The sequence below is a fragment of the Narcine bancroftii genome, chromosome 9 (assembly GCF_036971445.1).
Source record: "Narcine bancroftii isolate sNarBan1 chromosome 9, sNarBan1.hap1, whole genome shotgun sequence".
Taxonomy (NCBI): Eukaryota; Metazoa; Chordata; class Chondrichthyes; order Torpediniformes; family Narcinidae; genus Narcine; species Narcine bancroftii.
Genome location: NC_091477.1, coordinates 105,765,318 through 105,788,195, shown reverse-complemented (window position 1 = coordinate 105,788,195; position 22,878 = coordinate 105,765,318). Strand labels below are relative to the sequence as shown.

The window sequence follows — 22,878 nt, the reverse complement described above, 5'->3', positions numbered from 1 at the left end:
CCCAGGTGACCTCCCATATGGCAGTAAAATGATGAACTGTGGCGGGAATGCCGACCAATCCTAGCTGGCACTCCAATGATGCAGGAACATGACATCAGTGCCTGGGGCCCATATAAACGTGACGACCAGTGCGATACACCAGTCTCGACTTCAAAGTTTTGGTATGTGCCGTTCTTCTCCACACCCACATAGCGCGAACGCTACACAAGGACATTTTTAGTGATTAAGCCAAGCTTTTCAAAGGTGAAATTATAACACTTCTCAATCCAAAGGGCTGTAAGTTGACTTTTGCTGCTGTTCCCTTCAGTAGGACAATGTTGATATAATAAATCTATGTTTCATATAATTCTAAATACTGTACCCAACTCTTTACACCCACAGGCTGCATGTGGTCAATCTGTGGAATCCATGACCGAGCCTGGGCAGAGCGACCAATCTTTGGCAAAATTCGCTACATGAATTATAAAGGGTGCCAGAGGAAATTTGACGTTGTCCAATTTCAGCAAGAGTACAACCACAAGAAGTTTACAAAGTCAAAGTAGATCTGAATTTTATTTCATGTTTGTATAACCGCAATTTTTAAGTGCTGCGTCATTTGCCACCTCTGCCATGGTCCCAGACTTCAATTGTTTGCCTAAACATCACCAAATTTTCCTCCTTTAAAATAGTAGTTTTTGATGAACATTGAACATTGGTCATACTTTTGTTATCAAGTCTTGGGGTGTTTCACTATTTTACTTTGCTTGAATGAAATTGAGGCAATAGTCTGGAAATAAAATCAGGTAACTAATGTAATAAGATTGTGTGGGGGGATAAAATTGTGTAGATCATGGACAGCCTTTTTCACTAATCATAACAGCTGGTGTTGTTCTGAAATTTTACCTTGTCCCTGTGGAGGTCAGGGGAAGTTAGTCTTCCTCTTGTCAGGCACAACAACCCCCAATGCACTGAAACGTGATGTATGCATTGTCTAATTAAAGAAGGAATGTATTGAGCTTTACCAAATGAGAACTTCAAATGTGGACAGCTGGATGGGGAGATCCATCACATGCTGCTCCCTGATTTGATTCTCTTTTTTTAAATTTTTTATTTTTCACACCATAAATCACATTAGCCATGATATACACTTTTTCTTTTTCACACATATACAGTGACTTTTTCTCCCACCCACCCCCTCCCTCCTCCCAAGCCACCCCCCCACCCCCCCCTCATCCATTTTAGGTATACAATCTAGGTTGCATTAAACCAGTCAGACAATGTTGTCATTCAACAAAAATACACCAGAAATTCTACTGAGTCCATTCTTTTCTTTCCTTCTCCTTCCATCAACTTAGGTAACGTTTGTCCCCGGTAGGTTTTCGCTATTGTATTTAATGTAAGGCTCCCATATTTGTTCGAATATTTCAATATTATTTCTTAAACTATATGTTATTTTTTCTAATGGAATACATTTATTCATTTCTATATACCATTGTTGTATTTTCAAATTATCTTCCAATTTCCAGGTTGACATAATACATTTTTTTGCTACGGCTATCTTAACAAATCTTTTTTGTGCATCCTCCAAATCAATTCCAAAGAACACATATTATATAAATGGGATGAAAAATTGGTACAACATAGAACTTCTCCAGTATTACATCATCTCCTCAATATTTGGAAGAAGATTCATGTAGAAAGAAATAAAACAAATTATCAATTACCAAAACTAATATTGACGCAAAATAAGCTACTCCCTTTTACAATAGATAACCTTTCCTTTAGAGAATGGGAAAAAAAAAGGGATTAAAAGAATAGAAAATTGTTTTTCAGGAAGTAGATTCTTATCCTTTGAACAAATGAGAGATAAGTACAATATAACTGGAGATACAGCGCTGGCATATTACCAACTGAGATCCTACTTGAAGGATAAATTAGGAAGCAATTTGAGTTTACCAGAGGGAAGTAACCTTGAATATGTGATTACAGATACAATGTTAATCAAAAGATTTATAACAAATATGTATATTAAACTGCAAGAAAAGGAGAATGAGGAAACAAATGGTAAAACTAAACAAAAATGGGAACAAGATTTAAATATAAAGATAAAAAAGGAAACATGGGAAAAATTATGTTCTGGAACGATGAGAAATACAATAAATACGAGGCTACCTATGATACAATATAATTGGTTACACAGACTATACATTACACCGCAAAAGTTAAATAAATGGGACCCAACAGTATCTGATAGATGTTTTCGATGTAAAAAAGAAATGGGAACAACAATTCATGCAATCTGGACATGTGAGAGAGTAGAAAAATTTTGGGATGACCTCAATCAGATATTAAATAAAATAACAGAAAACAATATACCAAAGAATCCAGAGATCTTTCTCCTGATTTGATTCTCAATGCACTTTTCATAAGTTTGTTATATATAAACTGGAACAATGCATATTTCCAAAGTAAAATGGAATAATCGTCGGAATACAGAAATCAGCAACTTTTGTGGGGAAGACTGAATTAGAGCTTCAAATACATGCAACTTTACGCCACTGCTGCTGGTGAGTCAGAACCGTGACCTAACACAGCACCCAGGTGGTATTCTGTTCCCATTCTGACTGTTGCTGTGTACCAATTACAAGGTGTGGATTTTCATGATGGAGTAATTTTAGCTTATTGAGCAATTCCTAGTGTTTTAAATATTTTTGGCAAAATATTTAGAGCTTTTTTTTTTAAAGATATTATGTTCTGGAAGTTGGATCTCTTCAGGCTTCTGAATTTGTGATACAAAAATGTAATTTGAATTAAATAAAGTTAAATATCCAAACTGATTAGAGTCAAAAGATTCATTATACTTCAGTAACCTAAAATACTTAAATTACATTGAGAGGAAAATATTTGGCAAAAAACTAATCTATTACCTACACAAGTTTAGATTTCTCCTTGATCTCAAATGACAGCTTCTAAAATGACAGTTCAATTCTGTGCTCTTTATTTCACTGAATTAAAGGTACTAACATTTTAATGATCATGTGTTCTATTTTAAATAGCTTAATTATCCCTCTTGGAATAGGTCCAAAGCAGAGCACAAGTAAATAATCTACTGCAGGCGTGGCGTGATGGTGTAGGTGGAAGACGTGGGAAGACACCTCTCCTGACAGAACTATTAAAAACCCGACTTTTAAAGTAATTAAAAACTTTTTTTTAAATATTGAGTATAAAGCTAATGTATTTTTGAAGGCAATAATAAGGAAGACAAAAGCACAAACTGTAAAAAAAAAACAACTTTCAAGTACTGAAGAACTTGGGCCTACCTTCGAGATGGAACCTGGGGAATCTATTTCTTTTCATCCGAGACCGCAACGGCAATCCCTGGGTAAGCCTCAGTTGACTCCGGCACCGACACCGTGGAGCATCGGGGAAGATGGTGCTGGAGTCAAAGACGTCCTCCTCCCGAGTATGAGGAGCAACCGCGCATGCACAAGACGTCTCCTGCGTGCTATAATAAGTTCGACCCGTGTAGCGGGGACCCCAACCTTTCATGGCCCAGTGATGCTGGACCATCAGGAAGGGGGACCAGGACGCGTGAGCAGGCTGAAATTCTGTCAGTTTTGATGGAGGAGGAAGATGGAGACATCGTGGGGGACTGGAAGAGGAAGATTACCCAGGCACAGAAGAAGAAGAAATATACAAGGGTAGGCCTTTATCTAAGTATGTGCAAAGGAAGTTTAAATCTGATCCTCATTATTCTGTTTCAACAAATCAATTTGACATGGTTATCTAAACAAATAGAGACTATGGCAAATCAGATGAATCAAGGTCCTTCATCTTTGAAAGAACAATTTACTGCTATGAAAGAAGAAATGACATCAATTAAATCTGATGTGGCAAAGTGTGTTAAGGATAAAGTACAAGACAAATTTAAGAAGATTGAAGAGGATTTTCATGATTGTCAAGATGATGTAGAGCAATGTAAAGAAAAGATGGGACAGATGGAGGATTCATTTACTGGATGGGAAATTCAGAGAAATTATTTATTAAAGATTGATGCTTTGGAGAATCAAAGTCAAAGAAATGTTAAAATTGTTGGTTCACCAGAAGATTTTGAAGGTTGTGGCAAATCAAAACAGAGAACTTTCTGCCTCTATTATTCTATGTTCAAAGAGCACAATTAAATGCCAGAGGTTTAACCTATGCAAAATTAAAATAAAGCCTCCAAATCAAAATTGCAATTCGAAGATAAATTTTTAAAAAGTCAATGACAAATCTGTCCAGTTTCCCCAAAAACTCTCTATAATTATCAAAAAAGGTGGCAAGCCGGATTCCTTGTTGAAAGCTAATATTTGCTATGATTGAGTTTTAACAATTTTCTGTATGATAGAGCAAAATATCTACCACTATGAAAATGTTTCGTGAAACATTTAATAATGGCAACTGAAATAAAATACTCAGAAATTCACAGGAAACTCAAGTTTTTAGTAGAAAACTGGCACTATAAATGCTCCTGACACATACATTCAGCAATCATTTCATTCAGGTTTTCCCAAGTAACAATTTATTTGGGTTATTGTTGACCAGGCAGCAGCACCCCATTTGGTCTTGTTGAAAATATTCTACATTTCATGTTTGAACTCAGTGGAAGCTTGTTGATAATCTAAATTGCTTATAGCGGTGTGACTGCCTGATATAGGCTCAATAAATTAATCTAAACATGTTAAGGCATTTTATCCAAAAGAAACATCAAATCTTTTCTGCATTAGTAGAAGAGCTTTAATTGGCTTTATTTAATTACAAATCTTCAATATGAGGTTCAACTGCGTTTCTTCTTTTCCTTTCTGTCCAAACCAAAAGTATTCTGTTTTGTGCAGCAGTTTTAACAATATTAACAATAATTTAACAATATTAATCTCCAAATTATGTGGTGTGAAGCACACAACATTGTACATTAGTAAAATACATAGTTGAAAAATCAAATGATCTTGCATATCATGACATATTTTACAATTTTTACACTGGACTGTCAAAGTAAATATCTTTTGTTTTAAGACATTCTGCATTCATGGAAGATTGATTTAATCCATGTTACATTGCTTTACAGTACAATTAAATAGTCTGTTAACAAAATATTACTATCATGTCAAGTAAACTGGCTAAACATTTCAGATGTTGCATTTTGACAAGAAGCTAAATTGTTACATTCATGATAAAACTTCATATTTGAAGAATTATTTTTTTCCAACTCAAATTTTAATAAGTCTTTACATTCTCAGCAAGTCTCAGGGATTGAGTAAAGATCTTTACAATTGTATCGACAAGACTTGTCATCTGTCCCAGTAGTTTCTAATCTCAAAGTAGCAAATAAATTCAATTCAGCACAAAATATCAGCGATATCTATCTGTTAACACATAATAGAATAGAATGCACATACAGATTTTGTTTTCCCTTGCCCAATGACTAAAAACACCATTCCTCCAACATGGCTGTAGTCTGCTCCCAGAATACAACCTGAAGCTTCAAAATATTATAATACAGACTCAACAATCTCTTCCCTTCCACATTCATGTAGTCACCAAAAAAATAGCCTTTGAATGTTCAAAAAGAGTTCCTAAAGCATTGAAACAAACATAAATAGTCACGATAGCAAGGACGGATGTAATTATTAAATTATTGGCCAGCAAAGACTATGACCAAATTAAACTTTGTTCCTGGAAGGCAATTGGTTGCATCTTCAGAATGCAGTGTAGAACCATTTGTGATTCAAAATTAAATAATTCTGCTTCATTGCAAACCCCAAAGTACTTTTTTTAATCTCTACAATCTTCTGTTCCATCACAATCTGTACTCTTTGAATTCTCATTAACTTCTTGAACTTCTGATTTTATAGTTTGCTTAGCAAGCATTTCTTTACGTGCCTGAAACCGGTCACAACGAGGACAACAATCTGATTTAAAGCAGCATTTATGATAACATGCTTTACAGTCTGCAGAAATAAATAAAAAAATCATTTTACTAAAACACATACTTTAGAAAGAAATTCTTGCAAAATTAAAGGTGAGTTTTGATGTTGACACAAATACAAACCTAAATCCAACACTGAACTTTATTAACATTACTGTTCAAATCACAAGAGAGAGGTCAACCCATTCTCCCAAATAAGATGAATCAAGGAATCTCAACTTTAATTCGTCTCCTTTAAACTAAGAATCACCTCAAGACTCCAAGTACTCAAAGAGCATTGATGATGTTAGGAACAACATCCAACTGTTTGGATGATGGCATCTTCAGTAAGTTCTTAAAGGAGAAGAGGCTAGTGAAAGCTTTTGTGTTGTAGAGCAATTGTTTTCACACTTTTTCCCCCACTCATACCACTAAGTAATCCCAATGCCATAGGTGCTCTAGATTACTTAAGGTGGTGTGAGTGGAAAGAAAAAGTTTGAAAACCATTGTTGTAGAGGGTAGGTGTCTGCCAATGTTGGAGGGGAGGGGTGAGATGGAGGATAGCAGAGGCAGTTTCAAAACAGATGGATAACGCAGAGAAAAGACAGACAATATGAAGTGACCATGTTTGCTTGAATGGATAATAGGGTTCAATAGAAAACCAACAATAAAAACTATTTTGATTTAAATAAATGGTTGGAGCACAAAATAGAATCAGCAGCATGCATTAAAAATCTTTGATAAGGACCAAAAACAATTATTCCTCCAGATTTATCCAATGGTTTCTGGAACGTGAAAGTCTAGAGAATGCTAGAGAAACTCAGCTAGTCATTACTTTATTGTAATGGTATGGATTGTGTGTACTAATTGGCCGGTAAAGGCTCGGGCTGGCCCATCCCCTGATGATACTCTCACCTGGACTCCTCCCCTGGGACCCAGGCCATAAAGGTTGGGCCACCTCTCCCTTCCCTGCACTTCCCTAGCAAGGATCCGGGCCAGCAAGTTGCTGCGCCCCAATCGGCTAGAGGTGGATCCCCAAGTCCCGGGTGCATCAGAACTCTTCGAGCAGTGGGTCAATTGCTCCAACATTTATAGTACAAAGATGTTGGTTATGTATCTTTATCTTTGCTACATAAAATACACTGTTTGACCTGCTGAGTTTCTCCAGCATTGTGTTTTTACTTGGTTTCTGGAAGAAACTGTGCTTGATCCTAGAGCAAATGTTGGATAGTCTGCCAACACAATGGAGTCTAGAGGCACCATGAAAGTTGAGGAAAAATATAGTAGAATCAGGCCTCAACAGGAAAAAAAAGTAAATAAACTTTGTCTCTTCAAAAATAACCAAACATTTTGATATTATGATGAGTTAACTTTTTTTGTTAATTGTCTACAGTAAGTTTTCCCTTATGCACGTGAATGATGGAATGTGGAGAGATTTGATAAGAATGTAGGCAGAATAAAAAGGGATAAATTTAGGATTATTGGCAGTAGTTGGTGCAGACTCAGTGGACTAAAGGGCCTGTTTTCATAGTGCATCTTTTTACAACTATGTCGGGTGACTGTGTAGCAAGAGTACAAATAAGGTAAACATATGCTTGAGACTATTGGTTCAAGTTTAACAGAAGGCTCACAACAGGGCACACACAAAAAAGAGTTAAACCTCAAAATACTAACCTTCACATCTCTTACATTTGTGGAGCTCAAAAGGGAAGATGATATCAGCATCATTACCACAGAATTCACAGATGAAGCCTTTAGCCTGACAAAGCTAAGCAAAAACAAGCCAGTTACTTCTTTTTCATTCTCCAATTGCAATAAGAATTGACTGTAAAGAGCACTAGTTAATTTAAATCAGCCCGGGAAAATTAGTAACACATTTCTAAGTAATCACAAGAAATGTTAACACAAATAGAATTTTCAACTTGCTGACATGACATTTTACAGTATCTCGTTTGCACTAAACAGGCAACAAAACACAGACCATGTGTAGCTTTGAACAGTATTCATGAAAAGCAAATCATCAAAAATAATATTCAGCAATGGATTTACTATAGTTCAATTTCAGATTTTACTACCAGTTAGATGGAAAAATAAAAGGAAAAAGGTTAGAAATTACCCTTGTGCCATCAATACATCTGTAACCAGTTCATGAAAAAAAATTCTACTCTTTACTATTACAGGTACATGATTCTTTATCCGGAACCCTTGGGGGACAGTATGTTTCGAATATCAGATTTTTCTGGATTTCGGAAAGCCAGATTTAAACCCACCCGAATTGTGCTGCCGTATCCACCCCCACCTCCTTCCAATCGCATTGCTGTCTCCCCCCCCATCCCCGACTCGGGCTGCCGGTCTCTCCTCCCCACCTTGCCCGCCCGACTCACGTTGCCGGTCTCTCCCCTCTCCTCGCCCGCCCAACTCGTGCTGCCAGTCTCTCTCCCCCCATCGACCGCTCGACTCGCACTTCCGGTCTCCCTCCCCCCATCGACCGCCCGACTCGTGCTTCCGGTCTCCCCCCATCGACCGCCCAATTCGCGCTGCCGGTCTCCCCCCCCATCGACCGCCCGACTCACGCTTCCGGTCTCCCCCCCATTGACCGCCCGATTCGCACTGCCGGTCTCCCCCCATCAACCGCCCAATTCGCGCTGCCGGTCTCCCCCCATCAACCGTCCGACTCGCGCTGTCGTCTCTCTCCCCAGTTGCTGGATTTAGGAGCTTTACGGATTTTAGATGTCCAGATAAAGGATAGTGTACCTGTATAAAGATAATGAAACCAAAGACATTAATAGTCACTAATCTGTTCTATCTTGAAAATTTATTTTGAGGTGCAAGTCCTGGAACTCTGAATCAACAACAACTCTGAATCAATCAACAACCTTAATGTGACTGTCTCATGCAATCCCACAAAAAGAATAAAAATATTGAATTAATAAATACAGAAATTCTAAGCAAAATATTAATTTTCAAAGTATGTGCCACTTTTAGATAGGTAATCCACTCTTCAGGATCTCCATTTTAAACATAGTTCTTCAAATCTACTTAGGGATTTAACAAAAACAACACAAGCAAACTAATAATCTGCTATATTTAAATATTGGTTTATGTTGATTCTTGATTGTGAAAACTGGCAGATCGAAGAAGTAGGTAATGACAAGGTGGCTAATAAGAGGAATCTTACCAATGAACAATTCTCTGACTTCGTCTTGTGCAAATTCCTTATTAAAATAAAACTCTGAATTCAGTTACATAACAACTAATTGGGGTTAAAATTTTAGTCTGTAGCCATGTACTTTGCCACTCTTCAGTTTGCATTATAGAAAGGTTTGAAGCCATTCAAAATGAATGTGAGTCTCCATTAAGGAAACAAATACAAGTCACTTTAGGAGCCAACTTCCAAATTGATATCACATCATAAATGTTATATTTTAAAGCAGTTAGAATTAAAATGGAACATTACTCAATCTACCAATAGGATGTTTCTGTTCTATAAAATCATTAAAAGAATGTTTATAATAGCTGCAAGCATTCTGCATTAAATATTTAAATACATCTATGCTTATTTATACGTTTATACATGTCGCATTTCATTCATTTTTGTAATACAAGCTTCTATGACGCATACCATACATTGTGCCACATGTGCTGATCCTATCTTCACAAGGTCCTTCAGCCTTCCAGCCAATTCCCCTTTCTTTATTGCTGTGAGATCATTTAGTGAATACAGATGAAGATCTTCAGTGAGATGACCAGGTTCCCTGTCAAGGTTATCCAGAATACTACAAAAAAAAACCATTTTATCACTGTACAGGTGATTTGGGATCTTTCTGTGGTACCAAAATGAATACACTATTTTGGCAAAGCTACATGTTGCATCTTACAGATTAGTTCAAGCACCATGGTCAGCATTTTAGACTAGTCTGTAAAAGTACCACACTATTCATTGTTTAAAGTATGCACAGTTTATGGGGTGATATTATAACAGCTTTAAAGGTTAGTCTCAATTTAAATATAAAATGTTATGACATTGATCTACATACTAATTTTAGCAAAACTAATGAAATTGTTTGAGAATCTACTGTATACAATTCTCACACAAGTATTTGAACTAATACTGGGAGAGAAGTTAAACTATGTGTGACAAAAGTGAGTGGAACTAATGCATTCCTTTGGGAATTTACAAAGGAAAAAAAAATCAACCAAGTCTGAGCTGTACAGTTGTTTTCCAAATATATTATGAACTCCCTCACAACTTTTAGTTTAATTTCACTAATTCCAAGCAGCTCCAAGGAATGTGGTGAATTATACACTCAAGAAGAACAACTTTACATGGGTTACCGCTTAACCATCTTTATTTTCCTTAAGCTGCTTCAACCGGCTTCCAGCGACGACGCCCGCAACTCTCGTCATATACCATTTCTGGTTTCCATGCTGGGAAATGTAGTTCTTACTTACACATCTTTCCCCTTTTAAAAAAAACACAAACACAATACTATGCCTACATAACAAAAGTATCTACATTCCATGGCCAGTGTCTTTCCACTTAGCAGCTTTCAATCAGTCTCTGAGGTGGTTTAACAGTCCTTTTTGGTCTACCATGTGTTTTCACCGGAGTACCGCTTGCAATTATGCTGCGTTATTATTTGTGTCTTTCTGTGGACTCTGAATAACATGTTCCTTTTCTAATGTACTGGCCTCATTTGTGTACTGACAGGTGATGGGTCACAACTATGGGTTGGAGCTTGTGGTCGTAGATCCACGTGGTTCCTTCTCAAAAGTGTCCCTCCTTCTGTCTGGATCTGGTAGGAATGTGGATCTATTTCCTCTTATACATACCCTGGCAAGGCCCACGTACCAGAATTGTGATCTCAGATTTGCACTGGAACTCCGGGCTTCAGCACTGGCAGGCTTTTTGCAGTCTTGTCATGATATTGTTTCTGTTTTATTTTCTCTTCCATTTTAGCCTGTTTAATCTTTTGTGCTCCTTTGGGCATCAACAGATTTTCATACATTGGGAGGTTGGTCCATATACATCAACCCATCAGCATTTGAGCTGGAGAAAGACCATTCGGTAGTGGCGCACTTCTATAAATCATTAGACTTCTGTGGAAATCTTCATGAGGCTCTTTATCACCTTTACAGAACTCTGTTAGGCCATTAACCTTTGGTGATGTGGGCTTGGAAGTTATAAGCTGAAAGTGTTACCAAAGGATTCAAATTTGCTGCTCAAAAACTGTTGACCATTGTCTGATACTACTTCACAAGGAACTCCATGCCTCACAACAACACTTTTCATAAAAACAATAACTGCTTTGCTAGATGTTGACTGAAATCTTGTTGCCTCTGGGTATTTGGAAAAATAATCTGTTACTACTATATGACTCTTACCATTACAGTCAAACAAATTTACTCCAACTTTGAAGTTCATCCTGTCTGGTACAGGGTGTGGTGTAAGGTGTTCTGATTACTGCTTTGGTCTATAGGAAAAGCATATTTTGCATGAAACAGTGATCTGGTTTATGTCTTGATTCATTTTTGGCCAGTACATCACGTCTCGAGGTCTACATTTGCATTTTCCCTCACCAAGATGCCTTTCATTTATCTTCTGGAGTATTTCCTTGCATAGCAACACTGGAATCACAAACGTGTTCCCTTTGAAGACTGTATCTTTCACAAATGACTGTTTATCTCTGCATGCCCAGTAATCCAGATTACCCATTGGATAATAATTTTTAGCTGCCGGCCATCCTTTCTATACTGTATCTTTGAACTATTTCATTGTTTCATCTGTCTCTGTTGCTTTCATGATCTGCTGTTCTATCCCAGGATAAGTGAGGTGATAAACATGTCAACATAGACCTTTTTCTCTGCATTAACCTCTTGGTTGCTCTTTTCTTTCTTGTCAACTGCTCAAGACAGTGCATCAGCTGCAAACATTTATTTTCCTGACACATAGATAATTTTCACATCGTATTTCTGCAGTTTATTAACATGTGCTGTATTCTCATGGGACAGTCATTCAGTGGTTTGGACATAATTGAGACCAATGGTTTATGGTCTGTCTCTACTTCAAAAGCTTGTCCAAAAAATATATTGATGGAATCTTTCACATGCATAAGTGCTGGCAAGAAGCTCTTTATCTGTGCATAGTTGGCTCTGCCCTTGATAAAGCTCTTGATGCATAGGCCACAGATTGCATATGTCCTCATGTTGTTGTAGTAGTAGTACTGCTCGAAGGCCTTGTCAGAATACAGCAGCCAAGATCCTGGTACATCAATCGGATCATAAAATTTTAGTATAGGCTCTTCTGTTAGGACTTTTTTTTGAGTGTCTGGAAGCCCTCTTCTTGCTCATGCGACCATATTCATTCATTTTTCTGCTCAAGGAGTGATCTCCTAAGTGGTGCTGACAGATGAGGGATGAACTTAGCCTGTCATGATCTCCAAGAAACATCTCACATCCTCTTTGTTTTGAAGCCTTGCAAAATTCTCAATTGCTGATGTATTTCTTGGATCAGGCTTTCCTTCCTGTTCAGATATGACATCCTCTATGAAGATCAGTGTCTTTATGCCAAACTTACAATTCTCTTTACTTAATTTCAAATTGGCGTTCCGTGTCATGTCAAGCACTTGCCTTAGTCGCACATCACATTCGCCCTTGGTGGACCCCATACAATGACATCATCCATGGTCTCAACTCCAGTTATACTTTCAAAGATCAAGTGGATGGTTTTATGGTAGACTTCTGGTGCGGACAAGATCCCATATAGTAGCCACAGAAAGTGGTATCTTCCTTGTGGAGTATTGAAAGTGGATAGTCTCAAATTTGCCTCATCTGCCAAAACCCCGATGGCACGTCGAGCTTGCTAAACCACTTGACACCTACAAACTGGGACACGATTTCCACCCATGTTGGTAAATTTGCATTACTGGCACAATCACCATACAGAATCATGGTCATCAAACAACACATACTACAGTGCCCTCCACAATGTATAGGACAAAGACACATTTTTACTTTATTTGCCTATCCTTCAGTTTTAATTAAACAAATCACATGTGGTTAAAGTGCACATTCCAGATTTTTTAATTTTTTTTTTAAAAAAAGGGTATTTATGTACATTTTGGTTTGACCATGAAGAAATTACCACACTTTTTATACATTTGCCCTCATTTCAGGGCAAAATAATATTTGGGACATAGCAATGGTATATTAAAGTAGTCATATTTACTACTTGTTGCATATCCCTTGCATGTATGAGTTTGAAATCTATGATTTATAGACTTCAAACAGGTGCTGAGTACCTTCTCTGGTAATACTCTGCCAGGCCTTTACAGCAGTCATCTTCAGCTCCTGCTCGTTTTGGGGACTGGTCCCCTTGCTTTCTCTTCAGCACATGGACTACTTGCTCATTTGGATTTAGATTGGGTGACTGAATTGGCTATTCAAGAATTTTTCAATTTTTAAAAGAGAAGAGAGCCTGAGAGCACAGCAATGGTACATAGAAATGAATAAATGTATTCCATTGGAAAACATAACATACAATTTAAAAAATAAAGTCACATTATTCGAACAAATATGGGAACCGTACATGGAACACAAAAGAGAGGGCCTGCCGCGGACCTCCACCTCCTAAAATGATAGAATGAGAAGAAGACTAAAAGAACTGACCCAGTGTGTAAAAGTAGATGACACAATTTTCTTGTTTATTTTCATTGTATGATGACAATGTTTAATGGGTTTATTGTATTGTACATGTTGAACACTTAATGGGTTGGGAGGGGATGGGAAGGAGGGAGGGAAGGGAGGGGGGAAAAGGGGAGAAAATGACACTGTGTATATTCAAAAGGGAAATGTTTGTGTGCATTTTGGTTAATACGGTTCATAGTAAAAATTTTTAAAAATTTAAAACAAAGAATTTTTCAATTTTTAATTTTGAAAAATCTCTTTTGTTGCTTTCACAATATGGTTGGGATCATTATCTTGCTGTAGGATGAAGCACCATCCAAGGAGTTTGAAGGCATTTGCTCAAACTTGATCAGATGTTTCTATACACCTCAGAATTGGCAACTGCAGACTCCAAAGGTGATAAAAAAGCTTAGAAGCAAACCTAGCTCTCCTTCACCGGCACCAATTAAACCAATTAAACATACCCGAGGACTCACAAACATCTGTGAAGCCAAATGTCCCAAACATTATGGTGAAATGGGGGAACTATGTCGAAAAAGTGCTGCAATTTCTGCATGGTCACACCAAAATGTATACTAATACTCTTTAATAAAATCTGGAATGTGCACTTTAATTACATGTGAATTATTTGATTACAAATTTAAAACTGTGGAGCACAGGGCAAATAAAGGAAAAAATGTGTCTTTGAAACATTATGGAGGGCACTGTATTTAAACCATGTTTATGCATTTCGTACTGATTTTTTTTTTAACCCTATTTGTTCTAATTGTACAAGTCTCTTCATTACCTGGCAGCTTTTTAATTTTCAACCACCACAACCAACGTTGGTTGTGGTTTTATACGCTGTTCTATAGCCAAGTTACAAACTCAAAGAACACATGATATTCATTCAAATATTTGGGGGAAGTAGATTGCAAAATACTCACATTTGAAATTTTTAAAACTCATGCAATTCCAACATCAGATTAAAAATTATAACTGTTCCATATTGCATTGGAAGATCGACAAGGGGCGGCATGGTTTACATAGAGGTTAGCTCAACGCCTTTACAGCGCCAGTGATCGGGACCAGGGTTCAAATCCCACACTGTCTGAAAGGAGTCATACATTCTCCCCGTGGCAGTATCAATAAGTATCCTTTCAATTTCAAACACAAAACCAGAAAATTGTGGCCAAGAGGCTTTGAGCTTTCCAGTACATGTTAACTGCGAGCTTGTTCCCCAGGAGAGAGGATGCATAAGTTCAACAACATGATGTCTTTACACTGTTACGGGACATCTTCTCCACGTCCCATCAATATTTAGCACGTTTCGATGAGATTCATTCTCATCATTCTAAACTCCAGTGAGCACAGGTTCTAGCTATCAAATGTTCCTCGTATGTTAGTAAACTTCCCCTGGACTCACTCCAGCAACAGCACAGATGGAAGGCCCACAAACTGCTCACAATACTCCAAATGGTATCTCATTAACACCTTGTAAAGACTCAGATTAAATCTTTCCCTTTATATTCTAGTTCTCTCAAAATGAATGATAACATTGCATTTGCTTCCTTACTATTGATGCAACTTTCAAGTTAACCTTTAGGGAATCCTGAACTAGGACTCTAAAGTCCCCTTGAATCTCCACTTTCTAAATTCTCTTCCGAATTAGAAAACAGTCTACTTCTTTGTCCTTCTACCAAAGTGCATGACTATATACCTCCCGACACTGTATTCAATATGTTTTGCCCATTCTCCCAGGTAGATAACCCAAAAAATACCTTTTGCACAATTTCTCAGATGATGTAAATTCATCCTCACAGTAAATAAAGCCCCACATGACAGGAAGTTTTCAATAATAGAAATGAGTTCCACTGAGGGGACCTGGTAAACTCATTACTTATAACATTTAGTAAATTTAATTAAATTTAGATGTACAGCCAGGCGTAATTTAACAATGTACTGGTTTGGTAATTAGAGTGCCTAAGAATACAGACGGCTGCAGAAGGTAACACATGCTCTGACTTCCCGTCCATTGAAGACCTCTATGTGAAGTGCTGCCACAGGAAGGCAACCAACATCATAAAAAAGGCCCTGTCACCCTAGTCACAACCTCTGTTTGTTGCTACTCTAATCATAAACTATTCAGACGCCACAAAAACACCAGTCTTCACTATTGAAGTGACACACTACTGTCACTGTGAATATTTCTTATATTTTATATTTACCATCTTTCTGCACAGTAATTCAATGTGTACTACTGGGGTTGATTTTTTTTTTTGAAAAGCACCAATTTGGCTGCAGAAAGAATTTTGGTGCGTACTTGTGTATGACAATAAGCATCATTTTTAATGACTAGATGCAAAAGCAGTATCACAATCAATCTTTTCACTCTCCCACCTTTTCCAATCTACACTTCACAGAAGTCAAAGGAAATTGCAGACTATAGTAAAAAAAATACTCACTCTTTTGCCAACCTGCATGTTTTTAATAGGTTTTTCAAATGAACTAGTTGCATTCTCAGCATCTGTTAAAAAGTTTGAAAAATTATTATAAAAAATACTATTATTATATTTTATGAATAATTTAAAAACCCAACTTGGAAGAAAAACTTATTTTACTGCCCCATCTAAATAAATATAAAGCTAGTTTTCAGGCAGGCAAGAGAAATGTCACAGAAAATCAATACTTTCACACCAGGTTTCCTGTGACTGAAAATTTCTCAATAATGCTCAAAATCTAATTAGTTATACAGGTAATTGTATCGATGTTAAAGATCAGTTACAAAACATTGCAATCCCTTGATTCCTGAAAAAAAATGAACAAAATCTTGCAATATTTTTGATTAAAACAAATTTGACAGAAAATTAAAACAAATCAATAATTTGGAAATTGCATTGTTCTTGGATCTCTTTAGACTTAAACTGGAATACCTTTACATTATAAACACTACTGTTGGCATCAACATAGCAAGAGTCCATTCAATCCACAGTCACTTCAATTGTGCTTCTTTCACAAGTCTCAAAGAAGCATCTATCAATTAATTGTTCTAATTAAGTGCTAATTGTGAAAAATTTTCAAGATTGCTTACATGAACTTGATCAAGGGCCTTCACCTTACGATGTAAGGCACTGTTAATGTCCTGAACGTTGAAAAGTGGATCATTCCAAATTTTATTCAACAAATCCTTAGAAAAGTTACTGACATAATATTTGCTAAAGTCCCATTTCCACAATATTCGGCTTGGAATGACCGACTGCACATTCTCGTGACAGCATTGACAGAAATACTTTCCAAGATATCCACAATAACGTAGTCTCTTTATATATTCTGTAATTTAAAAAGAAGTAGGAGTTTCAGAAAAAAAGAAAATTTACATAAACAGAAATTTGGACTCAGCTCATTTCTTTCTCCAGATCTTTCTTTGGCTTGGCTTCGCGGACGAAGATTTATGGAGGGGGTAAAAAGTCCACGTCAGCTGCAGGCTCGTTTGTGGCTGACAAGTCCGATGCGGGACAGGCAGACACGGTTGCAGCGGTTGCAGGGGAAAATTGGTGGGTTGGGGTTGGGTGTTGGGTTTTTCCTCCTTTGCCTTTTGTCAGTGAGGTGGGCTCCAGATATTCTCCAGATATTGTTTGATTAACTACCCTCGGAAAATATTTCTCATCCTTAAACAGTATTATTTTGAATCACATGCTAGAAGACAGTAACATGACAAATTTATGCCCCATTCTGCCACATCTGAGCTTGCCAGATGTGCAGATACTGTAAAGCATTGTGCCCTCTAACCCAGCACTTTCCTCACTGGAGACAATGGGAGTGCAGGGGTAGATGGGGGAAGGAAAGGCATGAAAAAGAACTGCAGTATTGCTTGCAGAAATTAACCATTTTATATCAAGATAGGTTTATTAAGTAAAGGACAACACTTTTGAAAGTATTATACAAGGAATTAAATTTCAGAGTGCATTCATGACATCACATAGAACTCTGAGCTTCATTTTCCTGCAGATGAGACAGTATTGGTGTCATGTATGTACTCTGACAATATATCCGAAATCTGAATAAATATGAAATTCATTACCTTGTATAATACTTTCAAAATTATTGTTTTTTTTTTAAAAAGTACTAACAGAACTTTAATCACACTGTTACATTGCTGAATATTACTCACCTGGGTCCACTCGGATACCACATCCCGCACAACGGTAATTTTGTTTGGTGACAATTACCTTTCTCCTTTAATAAACCATCAATGAAAATGGTAAGATATCATGTTCAGATTGAAAAAGAAAAACTGCATTATGTAGAAAATAATTATCAGCTTGATTTGCATTGCAAATTCTTACTTGGGGGACGGGTGAATGTTGAAGATTATTTGCGGCCGAGGTGGCGCCCATTCCAAATTTCCACGCACTCTGATTCGTAACTGGTAAATGTCAGCATGCTCCCCATCATCAGGAGATATTGGAAAGGAGTCTGGAATTGGTAAAAGCTACAAGAAGACATGGAATTAGAATAATTCTCTGCTCAAAAGGACAAGGTAAGGGGTGTGCTTGGTGGGTTAAGAAACATTTGAACTTCTAAGCATCAATTTTTGCTTATTTGTAGATCTACATTTCTATTAACTAACAGCAGATGTTTCTACAAAAGTGATCAAGTGGGTCGCTACATCTGTACATTTTACTTAAAGACTATTAAATTTAATATCACCTTGTGATCCTCAGCAACAGATTTCATTCAGTAGTAATTATCAAGAGGGCAAATTAAATTTCTCACCTTCTGAGGAGCGTCATGCTCTGGAACCAACCAGTCCAGTTCAGATGCAGCAGGCAGTTGCATCCCTTCAAATTGTTTCAGGAGACCCATAGCAACTGCTTCAGCTGAATTGGAATGAAGGAATGAAAATGAACTGCAACAAAAATAAATACCTGTGTTATGTCTTTTCATTTGAAATCACAATTTTAATTTAATTTAGAGATACAGCATGATAACATGCTCTCCCGGCCCAAATACCTACCAACCCGGTACGTCTTTGGAATGTGGGAAGAAATCAGAGGACCCAGTGGAAACTCACAAAGACAAAGGGAGAACATACAAACGGGAATAGATTCAAACCTATGTAGCTGGTGCTGTAATAATTGTAACTGATGTCCCACACCCAAAAAAAGGCTCAGAAAGAACAAAGCTCTGTTGAATATAAACAAAGATCATTGGGAGAATCTGAAGCTCAGACTACTCTATTAAAGAATGAATAGATCACACAACCACTTAAACTTCAACATGTAATATTTCTGATTATTTCATTTTGAATACATGACAACTTACCCAGTTCTATATAGCTTTGGCAATTGCCAGAAAGTGCAGTATTTCACACTTTCAGTATTTTCTATCACAGAATGATCTCTTTAACTATTTTCTACAGGTTTAGGGATTGAATATCCAGTTTTTCAGGTTTATTTCCAGACATCAAAATTTATGTTAAGACCAGAATGTAAGAAAGAGAAACTTAACATTTCAGGTTGCAGACAGAACTAAAACATTAAATTCTCCAACTTTAGACAATTTGCTCTTTTTGTTCGCATCAAGAGAGCTATTTTTTCCTTGCTATTCCACTTCCTTCTTTTTTTTTAATATTCTAGTCAGTAGCCCACACTATGAAACATTACTAAGACTTCACTAAATGGCTTTGTTAAATTACCGAATCATAGAAACTACCGTATTTGACAGCATACAAGACCCACTCCCCCCCCCCAAACACTGGCTCAAAAATACTCCCGGGGGTCTTGAATGCGAAGTTGAAATTGAGCAGGTCGCCAGCTACTCGCCCAGCTTCAAGAAGCCCATAGAGGTGCTGCGGCTGTCCAGGAAGCAAGCCTACAGCTTCATGGGCCACTTTCCCTCAGGTGGCCTGTGCTTTCCAGAGCCACCGCCACTCACTTCCCCCAGAGAGACCAACCACAGTGGCTCCTGCCAGCAGCGCAAGAGGTGCAGGAGGAACCCATTCTCCAACTTACCTGTAAATACATTTTTTAAAAATTCTTAATATTTCCTGCTTGAGAATGGGAGGGGGGGGGGGAATACAGATATGTCAAATACCAGGTACCTTTGTTGAATCTCCTCATTTTCTGTTACATATCTAATTTGTCTCTTCCTCAGTTCTGATAAAGGGTCATCAACCCATAATTTTAACCATTTTTCTCTTCCCAGAAGCTGCCAAATCAGCTGAGTTTTTTTTTGGCATTTTCTGTTTCTATTTCAGAATTTCAACACATGGACTTGTCTTTGACTTTCAAATATATTAATGCCCTCAATATAGAATATAAATTATAGTGCCAATTTTTTATAAAATTCACTTTAATAGAAGTCTCCTTTTGGTTAACTGTTTTCATTTGTAATTAGTATGCAATGATTAGGGTTTTGAATATTACATTGTATAATACTATCAAAATAATAGAACTCCTAGATTTAGAGGAAATGCGGGAGATCACTCTATTAACCACTGTAAAGGGGAAGCTTTATTGCTTGAAAAAGGAGAAGATTTCAGATAGAATATACAATTGTAGTATAATTGGTTAGGAAGTGAAGGTAAAAATTATTGTCCAACAAATGCCCATGCTCCGACATTTCACACTTTCTCCACTCCACACTTTACTTAGTCTTACATGGACTCTGAGTTCATTACTGCCTTGGTGCTTGAAGCCAAACTCCTCCTAATATCTGCATCTGGAAAACAAAAAAACAGCAATTATAATTGTAACTGGAAAAAAAGTAAACCTGAAGCAGGCCAATAACTCAAGTGATAGTCCAATACCATTATTATACTTTAGCAGTTTGAATAATGACTTTGTCAGTAGAATGATATTGTCAGTAGAGATTTTAATTTTTCAGATTTTAAGTTGTACTTCACAAATACAAACCCAGTAAAACCACAAAATAGCAAGATTTTCCAAATCTGTGCAACACAATTCACACAGAGATCTAAAAAAGTTCAAAAATCATTAAAAAAATTATAACAGTTGCTCAAGCCAGTTTCTAAAAAATTTCAATGCACACTGGAGGAGGAAGGAGGGAAACCCAGGTGACACTTAAAAATGGCTTCGACCAATACCTCGCTTTATATATAGCAGTCCACTATTCTAGCCAAGGGGAAGCAGGTGAGATGGGAATAAAACTACAGGTATTCTAAACTGCAATTGAAGGGAGCTATGTAATGTTATCCAGTATTGTAAGCATCTTTTTTTATTTTATAAAACTGTTTAAGTGGAGATGTGGTTTTTTAGCAGGTTTCCAAATGAATGGTAAAAAAAACAAATGAGGAGTTATGCTTCACAGCATACCTAAACAATGTTAATTTAATAATATTTTGGTCTGAGTATTACATTGTTCCAACTTTCAAGATTTTATGGCCATCAGCACTAAATTTTTCTGTGCAAAATTATTTTTGCATCACATTAATGCATCATAAATTTGTATAAGACATTTAGCTAAACGTGAATAACATTCAATAAAACCACTGAAAAAGTGGAACAATGAACATTCAGCAAGAAACCTAACCTCCATTATGTTTAACAATAGACACTGCAGACTAAATCCATAACAGTGGAGAACATTACCAAAACAACAACACTGATAAAAGGGCCATTCCTCAGAACTCAACAAAAGTCTGACTGTAACAGATTAATTTTTAAAAGTTTACCCATAAGGCCTACATTTTTTAAAAATCTGAAACCAGCACAGAGAAGGGCAGGTGGAACAATATGAAAATCAATTTAGGGTGGAACAAAAGACAACTTTTGCTATTTCTGTAAACCCAATTTACTATAGTTTGTTTGACATGTGGATTTTTTTTCCTTCCCCATTTTAAGGATGTGGAAGGGAGCCTCTGACTGCAGGACAGCCAGCCTCTGACTTGACCTTGTAACCATGATATTTATATGGGCTACTCAAGGGTGATTTCTAGGATATTGATAGTAGGACCTTGTAACCATGATATTTATATGGGCTACTCAAGGGTGATTTCTAGGATATTGATAGTAGGAGACACAGCAATAGTAATGCCAAATACACTAAGTTTCCTCTTATTCGAAGTTCCATTAACAAAAATAATCCATTAACTGAACTTTTTTTGCAGTGCCAACATGACATCACAAGTTTTTTTTAAAATCCATCACTCGACTTGCTCATGTGGGGCTCTGATGCTCTGTTGGTGCCATATTTATAACAATTGTTAATGAAGTAGATGACACTGGAAGAAACATTTGGGAAAAAAGCCATCAAGGAGAATTTCTGGTGTTTGGTGCTGCATTTATCTTATTTTGTAAGCAAAGATCAAGTCTTTTTTGGTACATACTAAACATTATTTTATGCTTCAAAAGCTTGCCATTGTTTTTTTTTTGTTATTGTTTAACCACTGATACAAGTATTCCGCTGATGCTACTGGGCTGAGTAAAGCCATTGTTCCGTTAACCGAAACCAAGCTTTTCAGATATGGGGAAACGTACTATACTGAGAATAAGTCAGACATACTAACTGTATTTGCAGAGCATCATAAGAAAACTCATATGCTGCCTTTTACTCAAACAGGGCATTTGGCAAAATGCCCAAGTTTCCAAAATGATATTAATGTGAGGGTTTCATATTGACACATCAACCACAAGCATGTGTTCCGAGAGAGATCCGGCAGTTCATTTTAAAGCTCTGACGATGGTGCAACGATTCATAATTATTTTCAAAGATACATTTCTCCGGAGGTCCAAATTAATATATTTCCTGGATTCATTATTGCTTTAGCAATAGACCTATTGCCATCGGGGATTTTCCAGTCTGCTATTTGAAATGTATTCTAATATTTGAACTATTCATGGGAGGAATTTGAATACAAATGAAAAGGAACAGTCAGAATTATTATTTGCTGTAAAGCAAAAACATGCACATATAAAAGATTAACTTCTCTATTCCAAGGTAAAAGTTCCCTCCTTGTATTTCTCAAGGAAAGGTCCTTTCTTGAACCTAACTATAACAAGAAATGACACCAAACAAATTACCAGAGAACTCTAGGGAGAGCTTCAGACTTTAACAATAAATCTACAAACCTATTAATAAACTCAATTCAGATCCCCCCATGTTGCAGTGATTTGGGTGATATTTGACAAGTATTATTAAAGGCAAAATAGAGAAACATAAAAGCTACAAATGCTGGAATTTTGAGCAAAGAATTGGTTGGAAGAAGTCAGCAGGTCAGACAGTATTCCATGGGTAGAAATGATCAACATTTTGGGACTTAACTAGCT

General features: G+C 36.9%; 2 protein-coding genes across 12 annotated transcripts in view; one reads left to right on the top strand and one right to left on the bottom strand.

The window, feature by feature from the left end:
* cpdp (CPD photolyase) overlaps positions 1-2,812 on the top strand; it is a 33,109-nt gene extending 30,297 nt beyond the window's left edge. For all 6 annotated transcript variants that reach the window (XM_069897191.1, XM_069897186.1, XM_069897187.1 and 3 more), the window contains one exon: positions 382-2,812. In XM_069897191.1, the coding sequence (XP_069753292.1) occupies positions 382-542 (161 nt within the window). In that variant the 3' untranslated portion in view covers positions 543-2,812. The remainder of the gene's footprint in view (positions 1-381) is intronic.
* Positions 2,813-4,714: 1,902 nt separating this feature from the next.
* The window catches only part of rubcn (rubicon autophagy regulator), a 118,148-nt gene continuing 99,984 nt past the window's right edge, over positions 4,715-22,878 (bottom strand). For 5 of the 6 annotated variants that reach the window (XM_069897171.1, XM_069897170.1, XM_069897168.1 and 2 more), the window contains 9 exons: positions 20,251-20,311; positions 18,365-18,497; positions 17,935-18,080; positions 17,760-17,824; positions 16,680-16,918; positions 16,054-16,115; positions 9,546-9,699; positions 7,598-7,691; positions 4,715-5,966 (listed from right to left, as the gene is read on the bottom strand). In XM_069897171.1, coding sequence (XP_069753272.1) covers positions 5,791-5,966; positions 7,598-7,691; positions 9,546-9,699; positions 16,054-16,115; positions 16,680-16,918; positions 17,760-17,824; positions 17,935-18,080; positions 18,365-18,497; positions 20,251-20,311 — 1,130 coding nt within the window. In that variant the 3' untranslated portion in view covers positions 4,715-5,790. Of the gene's footprint in view, positions 5,967-7,597; positions 7,692-9,545; positions 9,700-16,053; positions 16,116-16,679; positions 16,919-17,759; positions 17,825-17,934; positions 18,081-18,364; positions 18,498-20,250; positions 20,312-22,878 lie in introns of those variants that run through there. The other variant, XM_069897172.1, reaches the window with a different exon arrangement.